This window comes from Scleropages formosus, chromosome 1 (genome assembly GCF_900964775.1).
Source record: "Scleropages formosus chromosome 1, fSclFor1.1, whole genome shotgun sequence".
NCBI lineage: Eukaryota > Metazoa > Chordata > Actinopteri > Osteoglossiformes > Osteoglossidae > Scleropages > Scleropages formosus.
The window spans coordinates 44,837,524-44,864,343 of record NC_041806.1 but is presented as its reverse complement, the minus strand read 5'-3'; the positions used below and the strand labels follow the sequence as shown (position 1 = coordinate 44,864,343).

The 26,820-nt window shown below is 40.0% G+C and overlaps 1 protein-coding gene across 4 annotated transcripts in view; it reads right to left on the bottom strand.

Moving 5' to 3' along the window:
• The window catches only part of trdn (triadin), a 43,584-nt gene that overhangs the window by 14,795 nt on the left and 1,969 nt on the right, over positions 1-26,820 (bottom strand). For all 4 annotated transcript variants that reach the window (XM_029251495.1, XM_029251501.1, XM_029251490.1 and 1 more), the window contains exons 2-7: positions 25,306-25,521; positions 16,223-16,345; positions 12,685-12,714; positions 10,419-10,442; positions 4,661-4,726; positions 3,999-4,154 (exon numbers count right to left, since the gene is read on the bottom strand). In XM_029251495.1, coding sequence (XP_029107328.1) covers positions 3,999-4,154; positions 4,661-4,726; positions 10,419-10,442; positions 12,685-12,714; positions 16,223-16,345; positions 25,306-25,521 — 615 coding nt within the window. The remainder of the gene's footprint in view (positions 1-3,998; positions 4,155-4,660; positions 4,727-10,418; positions 10,443-12,684; positions 12,715-16,222; positions 16,346-25,305; positions 25,522-26,820) is intronic.

The following is a 26,820-nucleotide window of genomic DNA, read 5'->3' as shown; positions in this document are numbered from 1 at the left end:
AACCTAAAAATCTGTTTTCAGATAATGAGTAACTGGGCAAAACAGCTGTTGAATAACTTATTGCTTATTAATGCCTTCAAACAAGAAGTAATTATAATTAAAAACGTAATCATTTTTCTGTCATTATTGCTACTGCTGTTATTATCCCATATATTTTGACCAGTGCCAGAGTTCTCTTTTATGTCTCGAACCATTAGCATGATTTGAGGAGAATGATTTTAATTTAAATTCTACAAAACACCATACATCATCAAAAATATAGTTAAAACGTCAACATTATTTAATTTTAAGTGACAGAATAAAGAAAAATTGTTTGGGAAACATATCTAAACATGTATATACAGAGAGGGAAAAAAGCTGTAAAATTATTCTAAGGGTGAGATGTTTTACCTGCTTAAGGATTTCACAGTCTAATTATCTACCATAATTATGCTGAAGCTAAAGTCATTTATATAGTATGTAAAATTTTAATACAGAAAGGTTACGTAAATGTACATTATCTGCAAAATTTGCCTGTATTTCCCTTTTCAGGAGTCCACATTTATATACAACACTTCCACACGTTTCATTTGGTATCCAGAAATATTTTAAATATTATGCTGTATATTTCATGTGGAGAAAAATTTTCCATCCATAAACTCTGGGTTTATTGCATTTTGTTACAGTTTAATCTGAAAATAAATTCTCAGCTAAATGGGTAATACAGCTTTAGAGATGCTCCTCTATTTTATTGTCTTCACGCAGCCATCTGTGTTACACTGAATCTGGCCCTGTACCTCACTTGTGGTTCATTTCCTATTTTTTCCCTTACCAGTAAATCCAGTCACATATTTATAAAGAAAATACAAAGCGGTAACTGAAGAAAAGTCTCATAAAACTCATTTTTTACTTAGAAATACATTTTCATTTTGGGATGAATTTCAAGTTCGAGTAGAGTGCACCTTTGCAGTTTGTGCTCTCGTACAATATAATAAATATAAATATATAGCATATTTTTTGTCATTTTCGACAAAAGGTCTATGATTTGTCTTTATAAACACAATATTAAAAATATACAGCACGTACGCCACATAAAAAAAGTTGCCCAATTTATTTCTGCCCAATTTAAATATAAATAAGTTTCCAAGTTATTATTTTAGATGAATAATTGATATGGTCTGCATTGTTTGTTTAGAGCTAAATCCTTCCATCTTGGATCAGAGTGAAATGAAATAAAGAACTGAATAAGAAGGGTCATGTAACACAATGTCGTCCGAACATAGTGCAATACATGGACATGCACAGTGCAATAAAAGGCCAGTGTGCCACTGACAGCTAAATATGATGTAGTGATCATATTTTTAGTTCATAATCAGAAGATATTAAAACAATGAGCAATAATCTAATGTATTTCCTAAAAGTAAAATTTTAGGTGTGCCACACCAGTAGTGGAGATTGATGTCAGAAATGTCCCAGCGTCTCATTCTGATTCATTGTAATGGATTATACATCCATTCCTCACATAAGAGGGTTAATTTTTTTTCCGTGAAATCACCCCATTAGGCAAATTCCCAAAGGAGTCTAATTAACATTATCTCATATGGGAGAAAAAATTAGTTCCCGAAAAAAGTCACTTAAAATTAATTGAAATATCAAAATAAAAAGTATTCTCACACATGACAATGATAACATCAAATATTTTTTTTTTATACCCATTACATTTGCACACCCTGGACGGGATGTCAGTCCATTGCAGGACAGTCGCACACACTCACCGACACACATTAAGGGCAATTTAGAGTTATCAATTCACCCGATATGCATATTTATGGACTGTAGGAGGAAACGATATCATCCATGTCCAAATTTATAGCTGAATCTGAAGCCATGTCCTTTGGATATGGGTTTGGACATGGCTTCAAATTCAGCTATAAATTTGGATGTGGGCTGAGACAGAAGCACATGGCAACATAACTACCTCTGAACTTCTGATTCAAGTGTTATACAAATAAAACAGAGCACCTCTTGCATTAAAATGTGTTGGTTGGACCACTCTTTAATGTAAATTAACAATAATTGATTTATTCTGTAATTGTACGATCTACAGGCATGCATATGAAGATGCATTATTCAGTACCTGCTTTTTTTATTTGCATAAACAGCTTATGTTCTATTGTATAACATCACAAGGAAATCTAATTACAATGGGATATTATCGCATGTCATGTCAGTGATTTTAAAATGAAGAATATTTCATCTCGTGTGTACAGGGAGACTTAATAAATAATGCTGAGCTGGAGAAGTGTCTTTCAGCTGAGTTACTAATATGAAAGTATTCATAAATCACCATGAAATCACAGAGGGGGTCCAGATGCACTGCTAGGCGAAGATGTCCTGAATAAAGATTAATTTTATTTTATGCAAAACATTATTTGTAACATACAAATCTGAAGCATAAACAAGCTAATCTGTTATCACAGTTTGTCTTAATTAAGTCAAATTTTAATTCATATAATTTTAATTAAATTCCAAGGTAAAGAAGTAAGAGGTTATTTTAAACCACACCTGAAAGACTGGTACTGTGTAACAAGGTGCAGAGCAGGGTACGCTCTGGATGGGATGCCTATCAGAGAGCTATCATACACACACACACACACACACAAATGACAATTCATCTAAAACACATATCTTTGGACTGAATGAGGGATAACATAAACTCTACACACGGGTTGCACTCGAACCCATGTCCAGATGCACATCCCAGCAACTGTAAGGCACTACTGCTACCTAATGGGCCACCGAGCTGCTAATGAGGACACTTGACTTCGTAAATATCACACGCACCGATAAAGCCTGTTTCAAGTCCACTGCTGCTGCGGTTGGCAGATGACAGAAACGTGAGACACATCACAAGCCTCATGAGGGACAGCTCTTCCAAATGATCACACCGAGACAGCAGCACCATGGTGGGTCTTGTGTGCATAGCAACGCCACACGGCAACAAAAAGTGAACAGCAATGTAAGTGAACTGGTCAGAGCAGCTGAAACAAAGCAATAACATAAAAATGAAAGAGGCATCAAAGACTGGGCCTGAGGCCTCTCTTCTCTCTCTCTCTCTCTCTCTCTCTCTCTCTCTCTCTCTCTCTCTCTCTCTCTTTCATATCCCGCAATACCCCAGCAAAATGCCACCAGCGCCATACGTGGTCTTGACCCTAAGTAGGGCTCCAGATCCACACTAGTGACTTCTTCCTATTTCCATCATCACACAAACCCCCTTGGAAACACTCTCATAACATTCCTTCTCTTTTACCCTGTAGCTGAGATCAGCCGTAAACCCTGCTGTCAGTCACAGTTGACCTGCGATCCTTCGTATTTGACCTGTTTTGGGCTCTTTAAGCCACACTTGTAGAAATCGGTTCTAGGTGTTGGACTTCTGACAGTGTGATGATTCTGTGGGTAGTGTTGATGAGCAGGCGCAACAGGTTTGACCGGGTCCTGCTCTCCACGTGGGTCTGGGGTTCGAGTCCCGCTTGGTGTGCCTTGCGATGGACTGGCGTCCCGTCCTGGGTGTGTCCTCTCTTCCTCCAGCCTTGCACCCTGTGTTGCTGGGTTAGGCTCCAGTTCGCTGCGACCCCGCTTGGGACAAGCGGTTTCAGACAATGTGTGTGTGTGTGTGTGTGTGTTGATGAGCAGGTCGGTAAGATGCAGTCAGGTTTCGGCGACTCTCCAAGGTCGGAGCTGTTTTTTTGTTAGTCTCCAATTACTGCGGAATAATGAACAGGAAGTGTATGCCTGCGCTCTGAAAATGTGGTAAAAGTGTTCTTTTCTCCTGATGCAAAGCACCGGGCTGCTGACTGCACCACAGCGGCTAAATTTAGACCCACGTCGATGTCCCTCCTTAGCGTCTATTTTTGGAGAGTCTCGCTTCTCCAGTGGAATTCCTGCGGTAACTTTTGACAGTCTCCAAACGGTTCTCCGGAGCTCGCCATGATCACGGTCATCTCACCGCGTTCCTTTACCTTCAGCCTTTGCGGGTCTCTCAGCCCTGGGCTTCGCTCTGATCTTGGCCCTGGCCACCACCTTCTCCTCCTTCCTCGGCCGCTCTCGCCTCCCCTCAGGCTTTGCGGCCTTCTTCTCTCGCTCCTCCTCCCTCCGCGTCCTCACCTTGCGCCTATCTGAAGAAGCAAGGTACGGCTTGTCAAAAAAAGGAAGGGGCCGCCTCTGTTCTCGCTCACGTATCGGTATTGGTTTATGATGGTCTCGGTCTCCGTTTTTAAGTTTCTCCGTTTTTAAACATTATATTTGCGTACGCTTCTCATGCATATTTTTTTTTTAGTATTAAATTTGCATCAAAAAGTTTGGACTACTTCAAAGGACAATCAGAAATAATAAACAACAGAGTCTCGTTGCAAAAATGACTGCGAACTGCGCAGCGTTGCTTTTCTCTGCAGGACTTCCGGAAGGAACGTCAAAGTCAAACCGTTTTTCATCAAGCCTCTTCTTTAATATAAGGCCTCGGCGGCGTCTGCGGCGCGTGCGGTTTCTGAGACGCGAGGTTTAAGTGAGAAGTTTAAGAAAACATTTCAACTTTTTTCTTTGTGCAGTGTTTTAAGCCCCAAACACCTGGTGTTTTCAAACACTCTTTGCAAGTGAGCAGCCAAAAATATATGTCAACATTTACCTCTGTGAGCTTCTCTCTTTTCTTCTCTCAGTTTTCGCTCCTTTGTTTCCTTAGCTTGTTCAAGGTCTGGAGCATAGACAAGATAATCAACGCTAGCAAAGGCTTCAGAATTACTACACACACACACACACACACACAAGGCATAATTTACAATATATGGAAATTATTCAATCTGTATTGATAGGCTTATACCTACATTCAGTCTATACTTCAAAAAATACATTCAGGGTAATGTATTATAAGTTGTGGTCTGATCATAATCGTAACGAAAGCTTTAAACATGTCATGACCATTCAAGAAATTCTGCAGCATTATGTTGTACTTACCTTTTTCCGTGGAGAGGCAGATTATGAATCATAGTAAGAAACAGTAATGACCGTGTTAGTAATTAACAATTCAGACTTGGAAGAACAACACATTCCATGATCTGTGGTGTAAAGTGTGACCTACGAATCTGGGGAACCCATGAGGTCTTTATATGTTGACCATATGTAATATAACCATTAAAGTTGGCTTCCCAAAACCAATCCAAAACGATAAAATGTTCAATACTCCGAACCAGCTTCTGTCTCCAGACCTCAACACTACAGAATGTGTCCGGTTTTAGTTTCTAGCTTCAACCTCATTCATTTTGCTTCTTCATTCGCATAGTCAGGTGTCTACTGCTGTCACAGGCCTTTATTGTTACTAAAAATGCTCCATCATCACCGCATGCATAGAATAAATCTACATGTCATGTCACAGCAAATGAAACTTCATGCTTGTGCAGATTCGCTTCTTATTAAAGTGCAAATAGATAATTATTGCTGTACTTTAGGAAAAAAATGACTGATCTTTATTGCAGCTTTAGTTAGGCAACATCGGTTGTTAATTTCGAAGCAGTCAGTGCCAATATTCAGCAGTAAAACTGGCTTATTAATGTGACACTGGGAAATGTGGTGCAGCAGTGAAAAAGAAATCCACAGAAGGGTATAAGTTCATCCTCTGAAAAGTCGACAATTTAAAACGCATTCCACGCGTCTTTGAAAGAGAAAGTATATGCATTCGTTTCGACGAACACAACAGATTCCCCTCATCACAAAATACATGTATTCACTTGTATGATTGTTCACCGCAATGGCAATTGATAGATTTACCAAGAACGATAATAAGCACACGTGAAAATATTCTAAAACACTATTTCCAATAAAGCCACTGAAGCAACACCCTTTGCACCGAACGTTTAAGTCAACAGTGTCTGGAAAGGAGGGACACAAAGATCTTTCTCTGAGAACCGTTATCTCTCCTCTGTGGGAACAGCCGCCCTGCTGACCTTGAACATCTGAGAAGAGACCTCTGCACGGTGGCCGCTCAAGTCTCCTCACCGCATCAGCAGGCCAACAGCGTTGCCTCGGGTCACGCCGCAGCCAGGGCAGAGGGGGTATGTCCTCACCTCAGGCATCCATTTCATTTTAATGCGAACCCATGTTACCAGAGGCAGCATAAAGCACTGGTTTAACAGCTGAAATTGTGACCAGTAGGTGACAGGTTCAAGTCTTACCAGGGCACTGCTGTAGTGCCTGTGGATCAGAATTACTCAGAAAAGCCATACACGCAGCCACTAAAATGCAAATTTCACTATAAAACAAGGTAATAAATCATATAAATATGAGCCTTCAACAGTCACATGTATGCAATTCTTGGGGACAACTTGCATGTAAACAATAAAACAATTTTAATATTCGAGAAAACTAGGGACAACTCCAAAATAAATTTTTGCCACAGAAGCTGTCACATGGAAATAGGAGATGTACCCAGAATGATTTGGTAAATGTTATTTCTGCTTCCTTCCGGTGAGCCTCAGCGCATTAAATTGTCTAAGAGTCACATCACATCTTATCACACAGCCGCGAAGGAGGTGTAATTTAATTGGAAAACTAAAGTGACAAAATCACAAGAGATAATGATTTATCTGCCTGGCACTGCCATAATGTTAACACATTTTATATATTTTAAGAAAATGTATGCTCGATAAATATCCACTCCATCGAAATGAAAGATAATCCGGTAACCATGGCAACCATCACATATTTTTTGTTTATGGAGTGACAAGCATGGCTAAGTTGAACCCCTTTTGGGAATCAAATAATTTGTTGTTTATTCTTCCTTCAAATATTTGTATAACCTTAGCTGTTTAATAATAATTCACCTAATTATTGCTTAGACTTGTGTTATTTAATCCCCCTGCCACTATTATTATTAGCAAAGTTTAGGCTTATCTGGTATTATAAGGCTTTTTTGCATGCACTGCTGCGAAGAGCCCTCCGTAATTTCTCAAAACAAATGATGATGATATCAAGCATGAACTCTGTTCAGTTTCCAAGGTTGCATTTGAAAATTGCATTTATATGGCTCTTGTGATCTTGGCAAATGAAGTTTACCCTGGGCTTTATACCAAATTCTGAAAGTGTCTAAGAGACACCAAATTAGTCTGAAACCAGGGCCAATTTCATATCTAATGTGCCAAACATCAACAAACTAAACCTTGAACGTTAATACAGTATAACTGTGAAATTAAACTGGCGAAGCTGTGTTACAGGTGGGCTCTATTCACATATTCATGCCAATTACTTTCAGCTGTGCCGCAGAGTGATGGTATTACTAATATCCAACTGACAAAATTTTATGAACTACTTGCATCATGGCATCGTTTCAATAATTCAGCACTATCTATAAAAACAGACCTTGAACTAAAGCATCTTATTTTGCACTGCTTTTAAATTAATTTGTATTACGCAACAAAAATTTACATCAATTATTAATTTCAGAAGAAACAAAGTATATTCGTGTACATGCTTGTAAATCTGTGATTTTTAACTGTTTTTCCGCTATTACTGCTTCAGCTTGTCAAAAGCACAAGGGGAAGGGGACTTGTTTACAAGTCTCACCCCAACCACAAAAAACCCAAACTGCCCCAGGGTATACCACTGTATAAAGTGAACACCGTACAGTAGACTTCTCAGTACCTTTCTCATGCTGCCCGTGTTGGCTGTCTTGTCGAAGGTTTCCATCCTGGGCACGACCTCCGTCTTTGGTTTTACATTTAGCGCCAAGTCGCTCCAACATCACTTTAGTTCTGGTGACATCTTCAGCATCCCCCCCTTGTTCATCTTTGCAGCTCCCTGCCGTATTTTTGACGCGATCCATGAACTCCCCAGTGTAATAATTCTTCATAGAATTATAATCACCGTCAACACAAACACTATTTTCATCATGATTTAAATTATTGATCCTAGCAGCCTGGCTGCACATTACTTTTTTGTCCTCCCCATCTTCATCTTCGGCCTCGTGATTGTTTGCTTGGTCATCATTATGAATACAGCGAGCACAAACCTGATCTTTTTCATATTTTTCCATGATGGAGGCGTCAGAATGTTTTCTTTCATCATCAGAGTCACAATTATTAAGCTCATCATCATTATGCTCATAGTTTTTTTCAGCTACTTGGTCATACTCATATACTTCATATTCTTTGCCGTTCACATGACCATCTTTAATATCACCATCACCTTGGTATTCTTCAGCAATGAAACCATCTTCCTCTTTGACCCTTTCATCATCAGCATCATCATGGTTCCCTGTTTCATGTGTTTCATTTTTATATCCCTCTTCAGTTTCTTCCTCATGTGTTGTACAACCATCGTTCTTAAGATAATCATAACTAGCATTTTCTTCATCAGTGTCATCTTCATCACCATCGTCACTCTGACTTCTATCATATTTAAGAGTTTCAATAACCTCTCTGTTTTCTTCATTACTGCATTCATCATCCACATGGTTATAACTGCCTCTGTCAGTACTAACATCATCTTCAGTGCCACTCTTGCCATCATCATCACTTTCACCAGGCTCTGTTTTTTCTTTGTTATTGGCCTCGTCCTCCTTCGCAACATTAGAATCAGAATGATCATCATAATAACTTTTATCTTCCTTGTCATCATTATAATCAGCATGGAGTTGATCTTCATCATAATCATCTTCCTCCTCCTCATCATCATCATAATCCACATGGTCAATCTTATACTTAAAATAATCGTCATCTTCCGTGTTGTCATCAAAATCAGAATCTCTAAAATCACTACTGTAATCATCATAATCTTTTTTGTGGTAATCAAAGTTGTTGGCATCATCATCATCATCACTGTAACCATCATTATCTTCATTGTCCTCAATGACCTGGGTAGCTTTTTTGGCCTTTAAGGGTTTCTCCTTTCGAGAGTCATCATCTTTTTTCTTCATCATCATTTCTGCAACTAAAGTATGAAACTATTTGTCTAAGGAAGTAAGAGAAATCTTGCCTGATATACAGGCTAAAAGGCTTTCAAACTAAGACCATGTGCAATGTAAATATTCATAGAGTGTGTCACCAAGTGACTCATCATTCATGCCAGAGAAATCGTGGCACTTATACTTCACATGTTGCTTTCCAACATGTATATTCTCCAAAGATTCAAAATATTGAACATTGCAATATATGGTATGAACCATAAAAACCATTTTGCATGGATATAAAAGCTCTATTTAATACTGACCTAATGTAATAAAACACAAAGAGTTGGCAAGTTGAGTCTTTACAGTGTAGCATAGAGAAGGTCAGTCAGATCTTTAGTAAGGAGGTCAGCTTCAGGGACCGTGGCAGAAACAGGGTGATGCACATTGTGTTGCCCTGAACACGCACGCTTGTTTATGACAACCCACCTGCTAGGCAAACCTCAGGAGAACACAAGCTACCTGCAGACAGAAGCAATTTGCCGACGCACAGCAAAATTCAACATGAAAGTGACGCAAAATTCGAAAACAAAAATCAAACCAAAGTACAAATAAAAATGAAACTTAAATAGTTCGCTCTTCAGAGTTTAACAATAAATGGAGAAGTCATACCATATTGATACATTAATATCAGCAAGCGGTAGGGAACAAATTAAATTTGCTTGAGACCCTCATGTCTGCAGCTATGTCTCCTTCTCTTAATGTAATGCATAAATTGTACTTTTGCTGAGATGTACGTCGCTTTGGACAGAAGTGTCTGCTAAATGAATAAATGTAAATGTAAATGTAAATTTAAATGTAAAAGATACTGAGAGTAATATTCACCTTTACACTAAAATTTACTATACCAGTAGTCAGTGCTTTTCTTCTCCTAATGTTATTGTATGAATTTTCTTTAAAAATATACTGTATTCCCAGTAATTAATGTTTTCAACATCCCCCAAAAAAGTAGCGAAAATTCTCAGATATAATTACGTGACAATATTTGTTTACCTTTGAATTGTGTTAAATCAGTGTAAAGCAGTTACTATTAATTTAGCATTATCTAAGATTAACAGCGGTAGTTTTTAATCATCGCCACACAATTGCCATTCAGAAGCGATATATAATTTTCATTTCATGCTGCAGTAGTGAGTAACAGCAAATGCACAAGTGGATCTTGATTAGCTCAGTGAGGGTGATGATGTTGTCTGGAAGCAGATTGAACAACTAATCATCTGGAGGCCTTTGCTGCCACATGATCAGGATATCAATGACCCAATAAAGAGCTGTCTTCACGAGTTGCCCAGCCTGGTAATGGCCACATGCTAGGAGCTTGATGCAAAATGCCACTCTCGTCATGTTAATTGCTTAATCTAAATGCAGGTTATTCATGCCTGTGTTTGTTATTCTGCATTTTGCCTCATTTCAGCTGGGATGAAACGATGATCAAGGAACGGAGGAAACAAACCTCTCTCGGATGGAAGGAATTCTCCTAAGATTGGAAGGAAAGGGGGGAGGAAAAATGTTTTCAGCAGCAGGTTGAAATCACACAACATTTTATGAATACATTAGCTGCATGATGAGGGTAATGAATTGCACTTTCTTTGAACCCGAAGAACAAATGAGTGCATTAAATGTGATGTGATAATCCAGAAAGTTTAATTGGTTTGTTATTTGCAAATGGGAATGGGAAACGGTTTAAAGGCACAATTTGCACAGCAAAACCAAGCATTTTGATTATTTTGTTAGTGCTGAACTATAGCCATGATTAAAACGGAATCATGCCGGCAGAAAGCGTACTCACCAAATTTCAAATCTCCACCTATAATATCTGGTTTGTCTAATTATAAGTGTATCAATAACACAAAACCTGTGTCCCCCCAGTACCTTGAATTCTCCCTCAACTACCATTCCCTAACATCCACTCTCTCGGTCACCATCACTATCAATAATTATTTGCTGTGTCCTTTTTGTGGAGTTAACCCATTGCTGTAATGAACATATTTAAATTTAACAAGTGAGATAAATACTGTATGTCTAATTTCAAAATTAGATATTCAATATTTTGCTTAATGATTGTCAATCTACTGTATATTTATCATATGAAAATAATATTTTGTTATCATTGAGGGTATAGCTATTTACTTGATACGTGATGTTATCATTCGCAAATTCAAGTTCTTCATGGCTGATATCTCTCCCTGCCTTTACAGATGAATGATTTGCAAAATTAATCCAAAACTAGCATATCTATATTTTTCAGATATGTTCTGGTGAAGATGAAAGGTATGCACAAGTATGTAGGATGAATTGAGTACTACATAAATATTTCTTCCATGTTAATAATAGTTAGAAATTACTGTAACTGCTGCGGAAAGGTTTAAGCCCTAGAAAAGATCTTCTCGTAAGGGAAGGAAGGAAGCACATCACTGTCTGCCTGGGACTGTTGACTGTCTAAGTGATACAAATACAACCAGGAGAGCAGCCACTGGAACGAATGCAGATGATGATCTCGATTTTTGACCATAACATGACAGGCTCCCTTCCTTTGGGTGAAATTCTTACTTTGCCACATAGCACAATATGTGCTTAATCAAAAATCCAAGGTTGTACCTAAGTCCTCAGATAAATGTAAATCTGCCATATATTCAAGTCATTCTGGACAAGGGCATCTTCTAAGCCTCAAGTGTAGAACTTTCATCCTTGAAGTCCACTGGGTGTGCTGACCATTCAACCACAATTCCTATCTGCTTCATCTAAGCAATTATTTGGAGAGTAAGTCACCTCACCTGGTTGTTCAAGTGTGAATCAGGCACTGATTAAAATGTGTTCTAAAACCTGCAGTCCCACAGGAACTCTAGTTTGACCTTAAGCGAATGCAAGGTTTATAGTGCAGTTTGGAGCACTTCATGGGAGGAGTGCATCTCAGCATTCTGCTCAATGGCTTCTAATGCATCACTCCTCAGCCTTGCAAGGAGCAGACCAGGCCCTCCTGCAGTACATCTACAGACTACATCAAGGCCACGTCCCTTCCACTTAGTCAAAGGCACTTATCTGTAGCAAGATGGATCACTGCGCCATTTGAATTTTACAACCCATGCGGCACATCACTGAACTTAAAAAACCCAGGTAAATATCTACATTTGAATACTCCTCCTGACCAGTTGGCTCTGCTTCTAATTGCTAAAGCTACAAGCAACTGCTGGCATATCAGCTAGAATGCCTCTCATGAATATTCATGAGCACAGCGAGCGAGCGAGCGAGAGTTGCAGCTTTTCCAAGAACTCCTTTGGGTTCCAGAATGCATCTCTTCAAAGGGGACTGAAAGGCACGGAGGATTGCCAAGCAGCAGTAAACAGAGTGGTTGTTTGGTGCAACGCCGTCTCTGCGCGGCCGCCTTCGCCAGGTTCTGTTTGAGTGGCCACGAGGCAATCTCAGCTTTTGTTAGGGAGCGAAACATTAAAGGCCTCATTCAGCGCAGCTTCATTAGCGACAAGGGCGTATTTCGTTACTCGATATAATGCAGACCCTCAGTGAACTTTAAAGTGAGTCGCGCAGCCCGTATTCTGTTATAATTAACCACACAGGAGGAAGCGTCATCTTCAGATAGTGCTATGAGTCACACTGTTTATGAATTGTTATACAGATGAGAGCCTTCCCTTGTACATCCTTTTGAGAAGTTCTGATGCACGAAGGCAGAGAGCTGTTGATAGCTTTAACACACAAACACATACCTTTTTTCCTCACCGCATGGGCCAGGTCACCTATATCGCAGGGGGAAAAAAAAAATCAAGAAAGGAACCTTGCAAAATAGATTTTATGAAACATTGATGAAGGCCAGATGAATTATAAATATGGGTCACAGAGGGAAAAGGAGGTTTGTCCCCCGAATAAAGGCAACTTATTTTCACCTCTCAAACTAGTGAGTGGACAAGGGCTGATGTCTGGAATGTCACCCCCAAAAGTTGCAAAACAGTGTTTTTCCTGATAATAGGAAACATAGCTAGGTGTTTGGGAGAACCTTTGCAGTGATGCGCATGTGAAAAACAGAGGTTTGATTAGCGGAGAACCTAGTTGTAAAGGTCAAAGCCAGGTCTGGGAATACTGCAGATATTGCTGCAAAAATAATGGTAAATGAAGAGAAAAACCCCATAGATTTTAATTGCTCTGTGCAGGTTTTTATGTCTACGTGACATGAAATGCTGTTAATTCGTACCAGAGTTTACACCACCCTGCTTCCCACCGCACACCCAACACACTGAGTTATATGGCCCATCAGTTGATGCAGATTCACACAACCGGTCTTCTTCAAGTGAAAGCTTGAAATAAACCCCTTTAGATTTATCCCCGAATGGAGAGCTCTGTAGGCAAATATTCAAATGTGTGCCCCCCCCCCCTACATCTATGAAGATTGTAATCTGAAGCTGTAGGCTGTTTGATGTCTGCTACGGTGCTCTCCCTCAAGTGGGAGGCGGGATGGGAGGGGGTCATTTCTCAAGGAGATTAGCCTCAGGGATAACATTACCCCAAAGCGTAAATAAATTACTGCTATAAATAATGTTCATAAGCTTATCCTTTGGCCAGGGATCAGTAATTAATCTATTTATTTATGAATCAAATGGTTTATTTATTTGTTTATCTCTCAATTTATCTATTCGTTACAGGTCCTGTCTAAATTTGGAAGACGTGGCGCTTTCTGAGAGGCCTGCGGTAGCGTGCCATTACCCAGGGCACTGTATCCTGGCCTCAGGGGAACAGAGCGAGCTGTTATTTCTAGTGCCACGAGTCGTGCAGAGCACTGTGGCAGGGGGTCTGCTACGACTGGACCCCTGTGAAACCCCCAGCTCTAACATAATGCAACTGGGTGATGGGGGATGGTGGTGGTTCCCATAGAGTCCCCAAATGCTGCAGTTTGAACAGCAACCGGCAGTGTAAATGATGTGGACGATTGACATCTGTACATCCAGCAGAGTTGCAGAGGACAATGTCCATGTGTTGGTATTGTGTTTCATATGTAAATGTACAGTGCTAGAAGTACATTTTTAGCAAAGGCAACGCACCGTTTTAATAGGATCAACCCTGTGAACATTTACTTTACCATGCATATAATTTTATATAGATGCATTTAATAGTTCTCTAGTTTTTATATTGCCAGAGTCAGTAGCAAAGCAATTATTTTAAGAAATGGAAGGAAATTATATTTCACAATCATACAATTTAATTTGATCTCCCATATCAACCAGCGATGAATCTAAAAAATGGAAGGTGCATTTAACTTATTAGCCGAGGCTTTTGTCCAAAGCAGCTTGCAATATGACGCTGCTTACAATGAATTACCCATATCTATAGCTGGGTAAATTCTGCTGGAGCAACTTATGGTAGGTACCATGCTCAGGGGTAATGCAGCAGGAGGTTGGATGTGAACCTGCATCTTTAGAGTGCAAAGTAACAGTTCTAACCAAACTTCCTGCTGCTTCCAATGCAGGTAAATACTTGAGCTCCTCTCCCAGGTGTTCGAGAAGGTGAAAGCAAAGCTAGTGGGTACTTAGAGGTATTGAGAAATCACCTTCACCACATGATGTGAAATTTCTTTACTATGAGGGCGAAGAACCCCCCGCCCCATATAGCATGATTTGATGAGTTGTGACACTTACTATACCAACATGCCATGGCCTTCATAGTAATAAGATTTGGACTCAGATGAGCATTAATGGGATATTCTGGCAGTACAGTGGAGACTACACAGGAGACAGAATTTTCCATCTCCTTCAACCAGGTGGCAATCAACCAGCTGATTGATTTTTTATTTTGGTGGAAGAATGATGCTGCATCCCTCCTGCTGAATTCCTCCACTAGTAGACAGTATGAAGCAAGGCATGCCAAAGGTTTAGTACTATATTTCCATCCTGTTTTTGTCCAATACCTTTGTGAGAATTCATACAATAAGTATATGACTCCTCTGCATTATAGCCTGAGGCAAATCATTTAATAAACTCTTATCTAACGAAAACCAATTAAATACTGCTCTATTTTCTCTTTCCTACATTTTCAAACTCGTTTAGAGGATTTTATTTCTTTGATTGAGGACTGAATTTTTTGGCAATAGGAGAAAACTAAAAAACTATTGATAACTAAAATGTAAAAAGATGTACATAAATTAAAATATTAGTCTTTAGAAAATATTTATCTTATTGTTTTTGAAAGTACAAATAACTAAGTAAGGACAGTTTTATATGTTTGCTGGTTACATAAGAAATTTTGTTAATGAACAGATTAGTTCAAATAAGAACTGTTAATAACAATTAAAGGGACATGTAAGGGACATGTAATGAAAAAATATGATCTAATGAAAAAATAGATTTTTAACCTAAGATTGTAACCTAATGGTGGTTGGTTGAAGTCCCACTAGGTGCCAAGAATGTGTGTCTGCAAGCTACTATAAACTATAAGTGGTGGCTTGAAACTTATCGATTTAGATATGCTGTGTTTACCCTACATGGGATGAGGTGAGATGATGAATGTTGGTGCGCTGTTGTCATACTGTAAATGAGTTCCCAGCAGTGAGCTCTCAGATACACAGTAGTGCACTGGTAAGCATAGCAATGAGTGAAGAGAAAAGAATGGCTGAAGCTTCTTATTTTAATATTATTCTTTTTTTTTTGCAATTACACAGGAAAGTTACAGAGCATCACCTATCAAACTTCAGGGTCACGGCAAACGTCCTTCCACCTCAAATGTGACCAGCTATAAAACACAACCCCATTTTTAACTCTTTTATTATAGTGGTGTTAGCCTTGTAGAGCTGGAGATGTATTGAGATACTTGTTTTGATGTAGTCTGAGAGATACGGTAAAAATTGTGGTAATTACAAAGATCTCATGAATGATTACCTTGCAGACCCATACTGACAAAACAAAAAAAGAACAGAATGTGGGATGATGGTGTAGTTTAATATTTCCATGTACTGTGGTATGCCAGTCTGTAGTGTCATTTTCTTGGCTTTGCAACCCCTTTCTGTGGAATGAATCCCTAAGGGCTTGTCTTTCAGTAGGGTGAAGGTCAGATTGCTTAGTGTAATTTAATTTCAATTTAATTAACTTAATTTTGCTCCTGTTAGTGCACAGTCCCAGTCAGATGAATCAAAGCTAATTAAATCCATTTCCAAATTTAGGTGGCGTTACAGTGCTCATGGTGGGCTGTGCTCTTTTCTAGTCGCTTTGGACAGGGGTTGCAAAGTGCCAAAAATTTAGGTGGTGCAATTGTGGGAAGTACCTTCATCGTCCTCCGGCGACAGCAGATTGGACACGAAGGAAAGCATCATGCCAACCCAGTCTGTGGATTCCTGAGCTTCGTTGACTGTATTCATAGGGTCAGAGCCCATGTCGTGAATATTTCCTGGAGGGTGTGGTGGAAGATGGGCATGGTGGTAAGAGAAGGCACCTCATTGGTCTGACACTGCCACAGGGGCGTGGCCTTGGCTTTTTGTGTGCACATTGGAGTAACCCCCGAAAGATTTCTTACCCTATAAACCTCTGACTATGGGAACTTATGAGTTCAATGGGTCTTGTGAAAAGAAAATTGCAACATCTCTATATTATATTCTGCCACAATGTACAGTTTTAAATGTGGACTGGAGTCTTGACCCTGCTCACAGTGGCTTCTAAGGTACTGATATTGAGATGAAGTCCAAACCGAGATTGTTACCCCACCCATCTCTCAAAAATTGAAGCATGGGTTTTGGGATAAAATAGTTTTTTTTTTTTTTTTTTTTGCTAAATATCATTTTAACAGGGGTCAAAGGAGAAGGTTTACTGCCAACTTTGAAAAGAGATGTCGTTTAAAACCAAACATCCTCATTTCTGTAAAAATGAAAGCGATTAAAATGAATGAAAGCTGAAGTTAAAATGTAATTTTAGGCCAGCTGTCATTTCTTTTTCATTGATCAAATGCTTTAAGTAATTTAATTTTATTAAACAGACCTTCCAGATTCAGGAAGGGACCTTGCTTGTACAGAAGATGATCTATATGTAGGGTGAATGTGTTGGTGTCTGCAGAATTTTCACATGAAAACAGAGTGTAAGGAGAACTTGGGAACTGAAATGTGCCACATTTTCCCTCCACATTTAAAACACATTTTTAATTTGGAACAAAAGCATAGAGCTTCTTTTGTGCTTTGCGGCTGGAATTGAATAGCCCAGGAATGCAGCTTTAATGATGTTAAATAAGAAAGCTTGTTGTGCAAAAAACACAATCATAAAGCACATCATACACATGAATAGCATTGTCAATAAACAGCTGTAGTATAACTTCCAAGGTCAAAGCAGTCACTTTTAAAATGGAATGGCATAACTTCCATCGATGTTGACACTGTGCTGTTTATTCTTTTGAAATAATTACGTGATAATAACAGGCATACTCAAGTGAAAATAAGTCCCACACTTTTTTGAAAGCACCGTCATACATGTTTAAAATGATTCCCATTAAAATGCATGAGCCAAGAACCCTACTGTGAAGGATAGCAAATGTTTACGTCTTTGTGATGAACACGCCTCTCAGAAAATGTGCCATGTGACTCTGGGGACATACTATGCCAGTGATTATGGGTGACAGTGAAGGATGGTTTTCCCAAGTAAACAGGAGGGAATACCTATTATCAGTAAGCAGATGGGATATCAGTAATTTCTGACATGTCTTCAACCATTGTCTCTCTTTTCGGCCTTGCAGGGGGATGTCGTGAGCAAGATGCCATCCGCTTCTTCGAGCGGAGGACGGATACGCAAAGGCTGGAAAGGCATGCGAGGGACTGCATTTTTCCGCAAACGTGTAACTTAACAAACCATCCCGTTAGTGGCAACATGAGAATACAGCACATGTGCATCCCAAACATAGAGGAGTGCGTGTGGTCACCATGGGTTAAATCTCCATCTATGGCCAAAGGCGAAATTACCTTTTTATCACTAAGGGTTATGTGGGCACCAGATAGATGGCAGGATATTTACATACGAGTTATAGTTCAATATGAGTGATCAAATCATTCTTCCTGGCATTTTCAAAAAAGGAAAAGGATGCATATTCCAGAAACACTTTTATTTAAAGAATGAAGCCTTGTTATCACTTTGAAGCAATTCAATCATTATATCACTGCAATGCTGATGAGAAAAATAGTGTTAACTCTCTATTATTCACTAGTTTAGACAGTTTAGATAATTTTTAATTGGTGTCAGTCTCAAAATACAGAAAGTATTTAATTGATTGATTGTTAATTGATTATACAGTCCACAATCTCCAGAGCCTTATTAAGGCCCTGAAAAGTCGCCGTCACTGCAAAGCTAAAAGCACCATGGAATATCTTGCCTCTGGGGCTCAGGGCTTCCGTTATTGCTTTTCTGACACCAGGTGGGTGCGGTCCTGTTAGGATGAGAGACACGTGAGCGGTGGATCGGCAGAGATGCACACACGCAAACAAACGCGTAAATGCATGCAATGCATCCCTGTTGCATGCATGACACACCTTGCAACACCACCCCCAAGACAAAAGTGAATGAGGAGTGAGTAACGGCATGACATTAAGTCCAAAATCAAGAATGCTCACTGTGTGAAGCACGCGCACCCAAAAAGACACAACTGCATTTAAAATGATCCTAAAGTATTTTTTTTAGTGCTGGGAACCTCAAACCAAGGCTTACAGGCAGACAAAAAACGAAAGCGGCAAACATTTTAACGCTGTTTTGGATAAAAACATTAGCAAAGCAACAGAATCATAGCGACAAGTCCGAGTCTGTAAGCATTACATAAAAATGTACGATAACTGGTTATTTTGGCTCCAAGTACGTCCACGGTCGCTGTGTTTGCTTGACGCTGGAATATTTCTGTGAAATATAATTACCTACAATTTGATAAATTTGGATTAATGATCCTTTAATACATTTTTTTTTCCAAAAAATTGGAAAATAAATACTTCTGTGGAAAAATGTAATGATGTAACTAATCACATCCAAAACTGACCAATGAATTAACAAATAAAGAAATTTAAAATCCCCTACCTCCTTCCCCCCAATAAATGTTATTTTTATATCAAGTTTTCTTTTATATCTATAGCTCTTCCACCGTTACTCTACGTGCCACAGTTTCCTTTTAATCAGACTCTGTTCCACTGGCCCTGGACTCTGTTTCGACAGCGGTTTAGGTGTCTTGAGGTCAAACATCAGTTTTACCGAAACAGCTAGTTCAGCAGAGAGAGTCGAAAAGCACTGGTCAGCTGCAGATGAATTAATTTTGGGTATGGAAACGGTATGTGTACGTCCCAACCAATAGGGAGGGCTGCGTTTTTCTATTTCAGAAGTCTCAGCTGCCGTTACCATGGCAATTTGCCAAAATGCCGGGTGACAGCGTGGCTGTGTTTCATCATGTCAGCCTGGAGCGCTTCACAGGGCTGAAGACTGACGTCCTGGTTCCTAAAGCGCAGGATATTCATCAAGTGTTTTCTTCATGTATTGGCCATTTCGATGTGCACGTCTTGGAGGAAGTGTGTAAACCTTACTAACATAAAACAACTAACATATTTTTTTCAGATCGGTTAATGAAAAGAGTAGTCTCTTATCTATGATATCATAATAAATTTGCATTAATGATCCATGAATAAAACTTTATCGTTACCGAAAAATAAATTCTTCTGTGGAAAAAAAAATGGAATGATGTAATTTATCACATCCAAAATTGACCTATGAATTAAAAAAAATAAATGTAAATCAATTACCCATCCCAGTGAAAATGTTAAAAAAAGAGAAAGAAACGAACATAGCAGCTGAAATATCTTGTAATTCCTTTCATTGCTGAATTATATAATAATTTATTGTTTTTTACATCATGGACATGGAGATCAGATCAGCTATGTGTGCTCTGTAACACTGGACCATTTAACATTGGTTTCCTGTGTCCAGGTGTGCAATGTGGATATTTGTCGTGATTCAGACTTACACCAACAGCAGCAAATTCTCAAACTTCCTCACCTGGCCTTTCAAGGTTTCTTGTACTAACAGGAGGTTAAACTTCAAAATCACAAATGGGAAATATCAAGTTAGCTATTTCTGGACCTCATTCCATTATTAAACAAGAGCCATCTCTGGGGTACCATCTTCGTTATCCTTTCTGATAGATGAATATGATTTATGTCACTGATAAATACAATGCTTTTGGCCTTTCCACTATGAAATTTTCATATTGCACAGCATATAACATGAGTACGCATCAAAATTCAACACACTAGTACCCTGGCTTTAAATAGGTTCAGGAAATTGCCTTCAAATATGAATACTAATGTAACTGTAAATGAATTCATTTGATTAACATTTTAATCTACTTCGTGATAATTTTGAAATATTCAAAACAATCCTTTGCTCCTTGATTGTTAAAAATTTCTTCTCGAGCCGAAAGCTGAAGTTCCAACTGCCCCACAAGTCCCGGCTGAATAATTGATGGCAGCTGTCCACCTGGGGAGGGAAACCAGGGGACGGTATAGCGAAAGACAAGGTCGAGCCTTGACGCCAAAAGAACCCAAATGGGCTACTTACATGAGGCTGGGTTGTGTGAAGGAAGGGAGGAAGCAGCCCTCAGAAGGGGGTGCATGGGATTATTGGAGTGGGAGGTCACTCAGCAACACAGCCGGTAGAGGAACCATCCATTCGTGAGGATCTATTCACCAGCTTCCAGCCAGCAGTGCTGATCCTTTCACTGGTGGCTAAAGAGTGAACTTTCCACTCAAAGGGTTTCCCGCTGAAGCCAAACAAGAGCTGCTATTCGCATTCGGTCCGTTTGACCCTCTGCGGCCAGGGCCCGAGCTGCTAAGCCCACATCACCGACAGGCGATCTCATTTGTTAACCTTTCCCGGACATGGCCCATTGTTCAAAAGTGTCTATTTAGCAATTAATTCACAAACACGGCCCTTTGTTGAAATGTCGAGGAGTGTGGATGACAGTCATTAAGTCCAGGAGTGGTTTGGGTCCTAACCTCAGAGGCCTGGCAGCGGATTAGCTGGCCTCCTATTCTTGTGTGGCTGCCATGCTCCTCTAAATACATTTCGTATTTCTGTGTTTATTCCTTACAATTTTGCTATTTATGCGTTTCGCTTACTTTTTCCAGCCCTGGATTCTGACACTTACTGCTCTGAGCAATACATTATGGCAAAAAAAAACATGCATGTGTAACTACAGTCAGAGAGAACGACATTGATTTTCTTCCCGCCGTTTGTCACCGGGAGTCGAGAGTTTTTACATGCACAGGCACAGACAAGGAAGACAAATTTAACTCTGCAAAGAAAAAAAAAACACATTATTGCCAAAGATAACACTCAGCGAGAAAAAGGCTGAATGATGTCCTTGATTTAAAGGACAAAGATTGATTTCTGTGTGTTCTCATTTGAACTGCGAACATCTTAGAGGGCAGCGTACTCGTATCTTATCATACGCCACCCGCCTTTCTGAGAGTCCAAGATTGATTTCTGATTGTTAATCCCCTAGATGTTGCTGTCAAACAAACAGTTGGGCTGGACAATGCCACATGAATATAAAAGAAGCTGGTCAAATCTGACCCAAAATTTAGACAAAGTGTCCTGTAAATGGTCAAAAAAACACGTCAATGGGCAAAATATTGGGTTTGTCTGCATCCAGAACAGGATATGAAGATTTGTCTATGTAAAGACAATCTTTTTGAATTTACTCACAGTTTGGTGCTTGCATGCTAATTTGTGTGATTCGTTGTTATGTTGGATTCATACATACACACAATCAGCCATACAGGCGGGAAAAAATCAATTAAATCCTCAATCCATTATTATTTTTTAATTAGTCTCATGTTCAGATAGATAAAATCTCACAGTGTTGATAATATACCAAATTTTATTTGCACTGAAATGGGCATATAGAATGGGTTTATTTTAATTCATTTTACTTTCCTGAATGTACCAGAAGGTATTAATCCATTTCTAGGATAATAGTTACAGTGGAATTATCCTTATTAGAAAAGTAAATTGAAAATAAAAATGTATTCCAAAGTAATTATACACCATCGCTGTTTGATTAAATACTAAATTGTAAATTGTAAACCATAAAATAGCAAAAATCTTTACGTGTATTACGCTTGCTTGATTGTTGTTTTCTGTACTGGGCTTGTATACCTTTACTTTCTATATTGAACTTATATTTAAATATGTACAATATTTTGCATTGTGATGTAGTTATTTATTTAGCCAGTTATTTAAAAAAGCTTTTTCTTTTTTTTTTTGTGTTGCGTGTGACCTGCTAACCAATCAAATACCTTGCTCTAGTGCATATTTCTATTTAAGCTAGCAGTAACCAGGAGCCGACACGACTCAGTACTTAAGTGACAGTGTTCTTCTCTCTATTTATTTTAATCTGTTTACCCTTCCATAGCATCTCTGTGAGCGCTGTACATTTCTGCTGTGGCGGCACTGCTTAAAATGCCACCGAAAATCACTGAGCTGGATGGCCTGTAAGTTCATTTACAGATCACACAGCGGCAATAATTCCTTCCCACGGCTCCTCTAGGAAAGGAGCGGCTGCTATTGGACTGTTCCTGGCTTGGATGTCTAACTTCCAGTGCCACATCCCTCAAGGAGAAGCGCGAGGTCACCTTGTGACGTGAGCTTGTTTAAGCGCGAAGCTAGCAGATTTAATTAACAGGCGGTAGCTCCGATTTCCCTCTTCGCGGCGACACCATCTAATCAAATACGTGTGACTTTATGCAAGGCCGGTAGGTTTTACTTTCAAAACCGCACAGGTGACAGTCCAGCACAATAAGATGTTCATTCAATTTCCGTGTTATTGATATTGGCATTACAGCAATTACGGCTAATTTGGGGCGCGACCGAGTTGTCGCCCAGGCAAACTCAACGCTGTTGGCATGTCGTAGTGGAGCTCGGGGCAATTGTCACAGGATTAATTGAGGCCAACCTTTTTCCAGTATATAATGTACTTGAGCGGCATCAACAAAGTAGCTGTAGTAGTTCACTGTGGGACTGCGCAACGCATATCCTCGTTTGTTCATGGCATGCATGTAAAATGTGGAGCCATGAAATAAAATCCACGTTGCCTACACTCTTCAACTGTGAGCATATGAAAGCAATCTAATTTTGATTACTCTCATTAAAAATTCTGCAGAATGGTCGAACCACAGCGATAAAGCTTCGAGCTGAGAAGGCATATTGAATATAATCTGAAAGTACGGCAAGGCTACGTGCGAGTATTTTCGATAAAGGTTTGCCCAGATACGTCCAACCTGATAAGAATTTCATGCATAATAGCTCCATACCAACATAATTTTTTTTCTTTATTTCTGTTCCTGCGTTCTATGAAGTAGTCAGCATACTTTTGTAATTCTAACTGACAAAGTATGTTATGTTATGGTTTACAAAATGTCTATACATTTTCTGGCTTGTGGTTAATTAGGAGTACCGTACAGCTTAATTAACAGGAATGAGTCAAATGTTTAGCTGACTTTTCTCAGCTTACAAGGTTAAGTCACTTGGGGTGATTTATCAATTTAAAGAGCAGGATGATTTTTAGTGGAACAATTTCGGGAAAGTACCTTACTTAACAGATACTACAGCTGGAGCCAGGATTTTTCAAGTCCAGAGATGGCAACTTTAACCTCTGTGCTACCCAGTACACTGTAGCTATGCACTGCCCGGTAGTAACCATATAGGGAATATACTTACAATTGAGCACCACTTACTGCAGCAGTTACACAGCGGTCACGGTCTGGTTACAGTGGTAAGTGGACACGTCTTAAATGAAAGGGCTAACTTGAGGGGTAATGCAAAAGATCCATGGACAGTTTTCAAGTGGAAATAGGGGCATTAAAGAGAAGGTGAATGTACAATTAAACTGAGTGACAATGGCCCCCAGAACACAGCCTTTCACCCCCCAACGGCATCGGGCCACACGCATGCACGTGCCCAGCAAAGCGAGCGTAGCAGCCAGCACTCCATCACAGGCAAGAAGAAGACTTTACCAGGTAGCAAACAGGGCTCGTCACAGTAATATGTAAGCTCTTTTTATTGGATGGCAATCGGATGATGACACATGGGGATGAGCGGTGGAAAGAGGAGGGGGGGAAACTTATTAGAAATGAGAGAGGGAATCTAATGGGGACAGTGATGATTGACAGAAGAGGGTGGGGGGTGTTGTGAACTCTATCAGGGCTGAATGACCTGGTGGGGAGGAGGGGGTGCCTGCCCCAAGGTATTACAGCACAAGGTTTGATGGATGACACAGAGGTCAGACCCAGAGGACAATGTAATTGCACACACCCCCCGAAATTGTCCTAAACGAATGAGCCTTGTGACCTTGTACATGAAATGAGATGTACATGAAATGTGAATAATGAAGGGTTTGACCACGAACGTGATCTGCTTACGTCCCGCAACGTAAGTCGATCCCCGGGTGCTGAACAGGTGCGAGAGATGCAGGCGTAACTAACAGTATGGGACTCAAAAGAAAAATCAGGATCGAAAAGTCGATTTGCTTAAAAATAACAAGTAACCAAAGGATTTCATGGCTCGGGACACATTAACTTTGAGTGGACACAGCACTTCATGCCGAACTCTCTTCATGATCTTTGTTTACAGACCAGCGTGATGGAATGTAACCGTAGTGGAGGATGCCCAGCTACCGGAACGGCCAACTCACTTCTGATGCTGTCAACGCCTTCGCTAATAAGCCAGGCAGATACCACACTCCGAGAGCACAGTTAGGGAGCAGCGCTCCTGCTCAGCCTGCACTAAAACGTCAACCTGACGTCAACTAGCTCCGCGGTTCTTCTCGTCTTCTGAGCTGACACTCCTACACACCTGAATAATTTCAATATGTTAATACCTGGAAATCGCTCTCCACTTTAAAGTACCGTGTCAGCAACATTTCAAGTCTTTGTGCAGCGCACCATTTTCTGCAACCCAAATTTGCACTTGAAATAGTTTAAGTCCCCAGAGGAACAAGACTCCTGAGCTGAATTACTTTACTAAATATCCAGCTGTGCAAATGAGTAAAGTTTAAAATTACAGCACTGGAAGTCAGCCACCCATTTTCTAAGCAAGTGACCAATATCATAATAATGGTACTTGTTCAGAAGAAGTAATTACTCGCATGAAAAGCACTTAAAGACAAAATCAGAATCAATGCGTTATTTAGCACAAATTACTTTGATTTTTTTATATGAGACTCTAGGAGCTCCAGGCATTGCTGCTCTGGTGGTCATGTACTGGAAGAGTCCAAAATGAGGACTTCCGTACCGCAGAAGCAGAGTACTTTGGTGACCCAAACAGGATAAACTGAGGGCCTACCTGTAAGCCCCTTGTAGTCGAGGAGGTCGAACATGATGACAGCCACTGCTGACCAGGTGATGATGAGGGCAAGCACTAGGATCCAGGCCATGGGAGAGCTGAACGTGGCATACAGGTCGTCTGTGACTGTCTTCCTAGGCGCCCGTGACGGTGATGACACGACATCGCCATTTTTGCTGTCGACCACAGTAGTCGTGCTTGATGTTCTTCCTCCACCTGGTCAACAGAACAAAGACGCTGAGAATGGAGAAGGTGCAAGGTGACAGGAGCGTGGTCCGAGACCTGTTTTCCTCACTGCTTAATAGGGGGCTAGTGGATGAGGACACAGTCTTGCTGAAGACAGAAGGGCTCCAGCTGCAGGATGTTTGAGAAGGACACTCTGTCTGAATGACTCCTGCTTAACATATGGTTGGATTAACAGGCTTGATAAACTGATAAATTAAACTGCTGGCAAAGCAGTTTTTAGTAGCATAATTACTTTGAACCACTATTTTGCTAGTGTCTTTCTCCAAGGTGACATACTGTGTTCGATTTTCAAATTAAGCTACTTAGAGTGATTTCCAGTGATTTACCAATCTAAACAACTTTAACAATTCAGGTAAAAATCTGTACTTTGCCCAGAAGTACTATGGCAAAAGTGGGGATTCCAACCAGGGACCTTTGACTAGGAGGACAGTACACTACCTGCTACCTCATAATACAGTCCCAACAAAGAACCCAAGAGCTGTGGGGCAAGAGAGTTACGGTGTGTGCTTTGCCACAATGGCAACATCCATCCATCCATCCATCCATCCATCCATCCATCATCATCAGCATCAGTCACATACACAGATATTTTTGGACAGTTGGAGGAAAACCACACAAACATGGAGAGGACATCCAAACTTCACACAGTCTGAACGAGAACTGAACCCATGTCCCAACCCACAACTCAGGTGCTGTGAGGCACCAGAGCAACCTGCTCTGCTACACCAATAATAATAATAATAATAATTCTTACTCATCCGGGTATCCATGTGATTTAGCTGTTGTTCTACGCGAAGGGAACTAAGAGATTTTCTCTTAAGTGCTTTACACACATGAAGCACTAAGCACTTGTAATTGAGATTATGTTGACCAGGGCTCAATGTGTCCCATTAGTTTAGCTGAACAGACACAGAGTGGCTGTCTTATTGCTGGAAATGGAGCCGGGCGTCTGGCAATCCAGACACAAGGCACCCGGACTTTCTGGGTAACCTGGAGCCCTCAGGCGAGTTGAAATAGTTTGCCTTTCCAATCCAGCCTTTTCCAAGTGCCAGCTAATTATGTTTCTTTTTTTAATAACCAGATATTGTGTCTGCAGTCCTCACCTTCAGACTATAATATGACAACAGCTTTAAGGTATTTCAATGATCCTGTAATTACATGCCAAAACTGCTCTTGTTCTTCCTTATTTGTGTTTGCTAATGGCATGCTTTGCAATGCTTATTTCCCCATTATATTTTTTTAACTGACCATTTATGCTTTCCCGACATA